The sequence below is a fragment of the Aplysia californica genome, unplaced genomic scaffold (genome assembly GCF_000002075.1).
Source record: "Aplysia californica isolate F4 #8 unplaced genomic scaffold, AplCal3.0 scaffold00192, whole genome shotgun sequence".
NCBI lineage: Eukaryota > Metazoa > Mollusca > Gastropoda > Aplysiida > Aplysiidae > Aplysia > Aplysia californica.
In genome coordinates this window covers 547,318-556,376 of record NW_004797462.1, presented here as the reverse complement: position 1 = coordinate 556,376, position 9,059 = coordinate 547,318, and the positions used below count along the sequence as shown (strand labels likewise).

Here is a 9,059-nt window from a genome sequence, read left to right as displayed (position 1 = left end):
TGTGTGTGTGTGTGTGTGTGTGTGTGTGTGTGTGTGTGTGTGTGTGTGTGTTTGTGTATGTTTGTGAGAACATGAGCATTTGAGTACAAGACGGGCATGCTCTCATGTGTGTTTGAGGATAGAAATAGATGAGCTCATTACGAAAATCACAAGCACCGCTGAGAATTATACGGGTACAAACAAATGAGGCCAAAAACTACTATCCCCCAAATAGAATATGAGCGGTGCACAAAGCGTCGGCAGCAGGAGAGCCGAGTAAGGACGAGTGATTAACCATCAGGAAACCCCAATTATTTTGTCAGCATCTTACCGCATGCACGCTAAAACGGAACTGAGCAGCTCAATAATCAAAATATACCACCTGCACGTGGAAATAAGAAAAAGAAAAGGTGGTTTTAGAAGCTTCCGTTGCTCACTTTACAACGTATTCATTCAAAGAAATAAGAGGAGGTTATAATAGTCAATGAGACAAACTAAAAATATCGAAGATACATCCTGTGATGCATTATATTCAACTGTGATTCAAGAATTTAAGAAGCGTTTGCCACAATAGTGAACATAAAACGAACTTGATTGCGTTTTTTTAAATAGTAAAGAGTGTTTAAAGGAAAGATGATTTCAAAAAAGAAAATGAAAGAGGTGCGTTGCCTTGCAACACCAACTAGCCGATCGTCTTGAAGATTATGGCAAAAGTTGAGGACAGGAAGTTGAGGAGGGGTCGCAAAATAATCCATAGACGCATTTAATATAAAACATGTAAACAAGAATATTTTAAAAGGATATCTACCCTAAGAGGAATAGATTTTTTTTCTCAAAATTTGCTTTACTCACGACAAAACTGCTTTGCTTCAACCACTTGTCCATTTTGTTGGTTTTATATGCTAGTGTACTTGAAAGAGAAGCATTCGCGCGCTCATATGACCTTAGCAGTTGCGAGCGCCGTAAAACCTATACTATACTATACACGCGGTAAATAACTGTTGGAGATTAAGCTTGTGAACCAACAAATTGTAATAGATACTGAGCACCCATGTTGTTCAGGTGAATCTATACATTTTGGTTTGTTTATTGCTCTATCACTTTCCGAGTTTTTTTCATTAGTGGTGGGCAGCTGCAATGAATGAACTGCAGTTATATGGAAAGCTTGGCACGTACATATTAATATTAGGGTGTTAAATTTGTAAGTACACAGAAAAGAGGTACCAAAATTTCACTTTAAAAAATCTAAATGCAAGTGTTTTTACGCTCCCATCGACATAAATTAGTTTCTTTAGGGGGTAGGTTTCTGACTCTGGGAGAAACAACGTCCCAACAGAAAGACCACAACACTTAAAAATTTTTTCTCCCCATTCAGAATCGAAATCACGTCTTCCGCTTGCCACAGCAAAGCGCCCAACCGCTACACAACAGACAGCGGTGCGAAATTTCACTTTGTAAAATACCAAAGAGATAGAATTGACAAATAAATAGATATGCCAAACGTGTCGACCATCAATTGTCAATGTCAACAATATATCGCCATTTTCAATACAGAAACCGAACTTAAACAAAAACAACAGAAAAGTTTAAAAAACCCCCCAAAACTAGATAAAACCCATCTCTGCAATTTGCATAATGAAGCAACCAGCATCTCAATGCCGCCTATTCGAGTTTTTCAATCATCCGGGATTTTCCTCAACCATACCTCGACTTTTTCACCAGCAACTCACAATGGGCAGAGGCTCCACAGACATCGCTTATTTCTCTCCCAATCCCGATAAAACACCCCCTCCCCCTTCCTTTCTTCTCGACTAGATATTGTAGTCTGCACGCCCCGCCTGCAGACGATAGATGATATCGACCCAGCAGAAGAGACTTACCAATGGCGCCTAGTTTGAGTTTAAGTAAAGAGAAACACATCGGCACGAAAACAGCCTTTTAGAGTGCAGAAGTGTACTTAAAAGCAAGACAGACAGACACAATCAAGGTTAAGTAAAGGAGCAGAACCTACAAGTAGCCCCCTCCAAACAATTGCTTGCAAAACCTATAGCATTACTAAATAATATGTTGTACAACAAATGGCAAAATTATCATTATGATGTGGTTCCATCGGTCACATAAAGCGTGTTTGAGGTTTAATTTGATTTGGAACATCTCTTTTCATTGAATCAATATCACTTATTGAGTGTCTTTGTTCCGATCCATCAACCATGTCGCTTCAGTGACGGAGGGCAGAAACAACTCCACTACAGTTCTACATCTACACGAACATTTTTAACTACATATTCTTTGGCAGAACAAAGATAAGTCTCCTACGTAAAGCACTGTTCCGTATTTTCAGTGGCATTTTCTTTTTATTTATTTACTGTCATTGAATTGATTTTAGGTATTGATTTTAACAGAGCCTGAAGTTCAGCACTGGGACATATTCATCAAAAATGATAGCTAGCACATACTTTACACAATTTAATCATTTAGATAAAGTAAGAAGTGGATTGTTTCAACCCGGCCTGCCTGTGCCAACCCGTACTATGTAGGATTCATGCAAGATGAGACACTCAATAGAACATAATTGTCTTCTCTACAAGGGAATCAAACTTACTCCCTCTCGAGAAGACAGTGTCGAGTTTTAGACGACGTTGAGTCTCAGACAATGTTTCGTTACAGCAACTCCTGAACACAGGCAGTCCTACAGAAAGAAGTTTCTTCTTATCTTCGATATTCGTTAAATTTCTCCAAACTGTTTCAGTCAGATATTGGAACGTTATCATTCCTGGCCGTGACAGAGTCTGCTTATATAATCCACGAAATTTTTCTAATGAAAATCAAAGGCCACTGTAAACATTAAGTCTGGAAAAATAAAATCAAGCTTCGTGTATTACGAAGGTTGCTACAAAAATTCTGTAAAATGATTCGGTTAAAGTTCTCGAAAGGTAAATACGTGTATCATTTGAAAGTTGAGCTTCAGAATTATTCAAACACACATCAGTGTGTCATTTAATTTCTAAGATTAATGATAATAGCAGCAGAGCAAGTCTTTTTAAAATGATAAAGAAAAGTTAATTTTTATTGGCTTGATCCCCTTAAATGTCTTGAATACTGGTGGTTTGTTTGTTTTACTTTGTTCTCTTTACATTGCAAATGGTTTTCATCATTAAGGTATACTTCTGTTCTTAAATGTTTTGGAATACTCAACATGCTCAAAGGTAAGAATCTAATAGCAACCAGCTTTAAAAACAAAACGTCTCTTCTCTCTCCCTGTCTCTGTCCCTCCCATCCTTCCCTTTCACTTATAATTCCCAGACAAAAGTTTGGACAGCGCAGAAGAAGATTTGACTAAAAATGTCATTTCAAATAAGAAAGTGAATTTCAACAGTATTACGTCACTTCCTTGAATAAGCATTAATAAATTGTTAAAAAAAACAACAACCCCCCCCCCAAAAAAAAACCAAACAAACATCAAAACCCAACAACTTTATACAGCTGTTTTGCAATGCATGTTGACCTTCAACAAGATAGAAAGGAAAGAGATTATCAATCAGTCAGGAACATTACAATCGATTTTAAGAAACGACACAACAGAATCTTTCTCTTTGTTTCAAAGAAAGGGAGAGGAAAAGCTGTAGGGGGCTCAGGTGGTAAAATGTAACCCCTCCCTTCCCCACCCCCCCCTTTTTGTGCCTTAACTACGCTGCAAATAGTTTGAAAGAAAGCTTTGAAAAAAAATCTGGGGGTGGGATGAGGGTGGAGATGCAGATCTGGTTTCAATGCAGTAAGGTTATTTAAGATGTTGGAAGGAACCTAATTAAGTAGGAGAGAAGCAAGAACAGTCCTCAAATACGCATAGTCCGGGATTCAACCAAATTTACAGGCACTGAAGATTAATGTGATACTAACTATGCCAGCTAGAGGCACATCCACTACGATTTGATTTGTGAGAAGAGAAAGGGAAGGGGAACAGAGGGAGTGAGGGGAAAGAAAGTGCGCAACATGTACACACTGCCTGGAAAAGGAATGGATAACACACACGTGATAACTCTGTGGGAAAGCTGATGGGTTAGGAAGGCTATACGAAGAACACAACAACCGAGACGAGTTTGTCTGCGGGAAAAGTAAGAACGGGGAATGCCACAGGGATTGAGGGTAGATAAAAAAAATATAATGAGAAACCGAAGCGGGGAAAATAGCGCCCAGACTGCAAACCTTTCAACACCACATGCGATCAAAGCCAGTACACAGAAAAAGGGGGGTTTGTTGTTGTTTTCTTCTCCCTCTCTCCCTTGGAGCCGTCTTACCTTGAGCTTTTTTCTTTCGCGTTGTCATAGCAACGTTTCCGACATTTCTTGCGACCCGAGATCGGTGCTAGTACTTTGTTTGCTACGTAAGGAATCAAAATCCTCCCCAAAGTAGTCAGTTTGGGCGGCTCCGTGCCGTTTAATCACGTAGGGCCCATTCCTCTTCAGGTACCTGTCTGATTTCGCCGACAACGACGTGTTCTCCTCCTCGTCCTCCTCGTCATCGTCATCATCGTCGTCGTCGTCCAAGTCGCCTTGCTCCGGTCTGGCCCCCCCGAACGTCTGTTCCGGCGTCTGTCCGGCGGCTGTCATCTCGGCCAGCTCTTTGGCGCTGCAGTTTGGCGTGTCCACGGGGATGGTGTTGTGAAAGCGGGAAAAGTCTATCTGGTACTGTCCGTTCTCCTTCTGGAATGTAACGAGGCGCTCGAACCGATGCCCCCAGAGGACCTCCCCGGGCAGGTAAGAGCTCCGCGCCTGGGTGGTCATGCCCGTGCTCTCCACGATGCCCTCCAGGATGACGATCAGCTCAAACTGCTCTCGGTGAAGATCTTCAGGCGACAACTCCCAGAACGGACTATCCTCGTCGATTTTATGTACAATGATGACGGGCCACACGAGGAACAGGCGGTCCCGACCTTCGTCGAAACCTAAATCAACGTCGAACTGGAACAAAGGCAGCACGTCGCCCTCTTTCGTGATCTTCTTTTTGATCAACACGGCTCGTATATGCGCTTCGACTATCTGAGACTTCCGCATGTCTCCCACACGTAATAACAAGCAAAGGTCGCCGTCCTGCTTACAGATGCACGCGCTTTTGCTGAACATTAACGTCTCTGCTCGCTTTTTAGGTCTGGAAAGTTTTGCGAACACAATCCCAGTCATGAGGGCCTGGCAAATGACCCCAAAACACGACTGAAACATCATGAGGACGATGGCCTCAGGGCATTCTTCGGTAGTATGCCGCGTTCCATAGCCGATTGTGTGCTGGGTTTCGATGGAGAATAGGAGAGCGGAGGTGAACGTCTTGATCTCTAGCACGCATGGCTTCCAGTCTTGGTTTTCCAAGTGGTCGAGGTCGCCGTGCGAGAAACAGACTAACCACCAAATCAGTGCAAATATGAGCCAGCTGAAGGTGAAGGCTAAAGCAAAAAGCAGGAGGTTGTACCTCCATTTGATGTCTACTAAAGTAGTGAATATGTCGGCTAAATACCGTCGCCGTCGTTTGCGGATGTTTGTCTGTGTGATGTTGACCTCGCCGTTCTTGTAGACGAGCCGCCGGCGCATGCGCTTGCTGTAGTGGGAGGTGCCTCGGCGGGGATGTATGTTAGCCCCGCCCACTCCCGAGGCGGCGGCGTTGGTGATGGCTGTGCGGACATGGCGTTGGGCGTATTCCCGAAACGAGTCCTGGGAATCTCGCCGGTTGTCGGAAACCTGGGGAAGAGATACGAAAGTAAAAATGAGAATGGGGGAGTTTCTCGACTTCCTACTAAAAACAGATGGTTATTTCGGAGGCTGACCGGTAGGCTACCCCCCCCCCCCCCAGACACTGAGCACAAGAATAATAGTTCACTCTAAACTCAGATATGCGCTACAAAATTATGTATTGTAGATAGCCAACTGAGGCACAATGGGAGACACCTTCTACAATACAGTCTGAGTTGTCTGACATGCTTGTTCTAAGGCTCAACACCTAATTAATTCAACACAGTTTGGCGATAGGCTATACAATTGAGCATAACTCTCTGGTACAAGTAGAGAAGTATGAAGGCAGGGGGGGGTACACCAAAAGAGAATTCGCACGTGAAAAAATACGCCTGATTGTATATGCCCATGAAGACTCTATGACTATTATCCACTATTGGGTATGTAGCTGCTAGTATTGAATGAGTCAATTATTACATCCCTTTCTTCAATTTCACCTTCCTATTTTGGGGATGGGGCTAATTAATAATCACGATTTCACCAATCATTTTGACTACAGTGAAAAACAAAGAAAGGGAGTGATACAGTTCATACTCTCGAAGTACTTTTTTTTCTCAGCAAGATACAGTAAAATAACTAAAACAGAGTCAATGCAACAATAGCAACAACAAAATAAACGGCAGGAGCGCAATCAATAACAATGATAAAAAGGCAAAAATAGAGACCAATTCCTACAGGATTTATGAAAAAAGACAAAATATTGTTGATTTGAGATCAAATCCAAAAGCAGAAAGAACAACGGCGTAATGGTGGATAACAGTAAAGTGTTGTTTACTTCCAACTCTTAAGCCCTCTCCCATCTTCTTTTCCACTTCTTAACCCTCACCCCCAAAACACACACACGCACACACACACACACACACACACACACACACACACACACACACACACACTCACACACACTCACACACGCACAAACACATACCCCCCCACACACCATCACCACCCCCAATATCATCTCTACGTAAACGCTCACACGCACAGCAAACACAAACTTAGCCATCCACAAACCCAGCTTGCCAAAGTAAATGCGAGAAAAAGAAACCAACCAATTTCCCTAAACAAAAAAGTCCGACTTTCACACTTTCCACCTTTAGGCATTTCATCATCAGACTCAAACTAAGCAAACAGTCAAGCCACCAATCAATACTTAGAATCAACTAGCTGGGATGAAACCAAGTCATCTGGAGTATAAATCCTCATTTCATCGTTGTAGTTTATCTGAAGTCAACACAATCTATTGGGATTTCTTTAGATCAACCGTCACTCGCATACACCTCCATTAGCAGGTAATGTGTAATGACAATGTCACAAATAAAGGTTAACACCCTGTGGGATTGCCAATATCCAGAGCTATCGATTAAGGCCACAAAGTGTTGAAACTTGCATAAACAACAATGTTGGTCACGGTTGTCAGAGAAGAATACACGAGGCTGTTATTCTACGGATTCGTTTGAAAATTCTGACAAAAATAGGACCCCATTCCTTGGAAGGTGTCCCTCGGGTTCATTCGAAATAAACCATTATATTTATACAGAAAACAGATGGAGTGTTATCAATTATTACATTTCTCGGTTTTCACCAGATTCTGACGCCCCACTGAGCACAAAACGAGATACATTAGAAGGAAGTAATACATACCTTTACCAAAATATAATACCCGTGATCTACGATTTTACACCCAGGGCTCAAGCACTAAAGCCCAGCTACGCATTAATAGAGCCAACAGTACACCCTCATATTACCTTTATAAGCGAACGTTTCTGATCTTTCCCCAACCTTCTACTCCCGACTAATCATCATTTCCTGTGTGGATAATCAAATAAAATATAATTTCTTTTTGGGAGCGATCAATAAAAGGCAAATGTAAGAAACTAGGACAGAATCTGGACTCGGACGTTAATGCTTCATTACCGAGGCCGTTGTAAATTTTATTACAAACATTAAGCTTCTTACAAAACTGCTTGCTGTGGAAGTGAAAAGCTGCATTTTAAATCGTCTTAGTTCAAGATCAATATTTTCGTTTGAATAAATGGGAACCAATTTTTGGTTTGACGGTGTGCATGGCACATAAAGTAATCTGTAAACTATATTTTTGGGTGTTTTTTTTGGGGGGGGAGGGGGGGGGTTATGTTGGTGGCTAACAAGCTTTGCTATCGTGCGGGCGACCCTGGTTAGTTTAAAAGAATCCTCAACTTAGAAAGCTTGCAATCTACAGTTTAGGAAGTGATTGTTTTTGTTTCAATAAATGTTTTACGACACTAGCAACACAATAAGGTCATAAGGCCATGCACCAAAAATTAGAGGTATTACAAGAAGATAATAAACTCAATAAAGAAGGAAGAGAGATGCGCTTGATGCATGTTTAATTTGAGGGAAGGAACAAACCACACCAGAGCACCCGCCAATCATCCGAAACCACAAATTAGTTTTACGTTTAGTAAAGTAAAGCACATGAGACACGATAACGTCATTACGATGATGATCAGGTACAGAGACAAAACATAAAATAAAGAGAGGAAAACGGTAGTGCCTCCCAGAACAGCCTTCCAGCAATCCTTGCACAAATTGACAGGCTAACAAGCTGGCAATATACAGAGACGTACATAAAGACTCCCCCCCCCCCGACGATACGGATGAACAGAATATTTTCTTTTTCTTCGTTCATGCCAACACATTCAAACATTAAATCATAGCCCCAAAAAGCCACCTCATCCAGGTGATAAAGCAATCTCAAGGCCAAGCGTTGAGACCACCTCGGCACAGAGGTGGTTTTGACTTCCGCAGACTCTGATATCCATGGGATTTTCCAGGTTTTTCTTATTTCTTTTATTCTTTTCGCACGTTATTTTTTTTAAATCACCGTCTTCCCGCCGAGTTCGGATTGCCTCTCTCGCACCATCGTGACCTGACGAATTGCACGTAAAGCAGTAAGCTAAAGAAGGTATTGGCCTGTCTGAATACACACATAAATACGCATCATTCAATAAATCAATTCATCCACGTTTTCTGAAAGACCAGGCCACCCACCACCCAAAGTTTGCCAGTTCTTCTGTGTGTCTGTTCCTTCACCTACATGTGTGTCTTGTGTTGATGCATGCACCAATGTCAGTGTGTCCACTCCAAACGCCTGAAACAGCTCACGGTCAGTTCCTTTACTCATCACCTTCCATAAACCGCACCCAAATTCGCTCTCGCTCTCTCTCTCTCTCTCTCTCTCTCTCTCTCTCTCTCGCTTTCGCTCTCTCTCTCTCTCTCTCTCTCTGTCTCTCTCTCTCTCTCTCTCCACACCTCATCTCTTTA

General features: G+C 42.1%; 1 protein-coding gene across 3 annotated transcripts in view; it reads right to left on the bottom strand.

Moving 5' to 3' along the window:
- LOC101846351 (G protein-activated inward rectifier potassium channel 3) overlaps positions 1-9,059 on the bottom strand; it is a 101,593-nt gene that overhangs the window by 43,596 nt on the left and 48,938 nt on the right. For 2 of the 3 annotated variants that reach the window (XM_005098725.3, XM_035969891.1), the window contains one exon: positions 4,275-5,705. In XM_005098725.3, the coding sequence (XP_005098782.1) occupies positions 4,299-5,705 (1,407 nt within the window). In that variant the 3' untranslated portion in view covers positions 4,275-4,298. The remainder of the gene's footprint in view (positions 1-4,274; positions 5,706-9,059) is intronic. The other variant, XM_005098726.3, reaches the window with a different exon arrangement.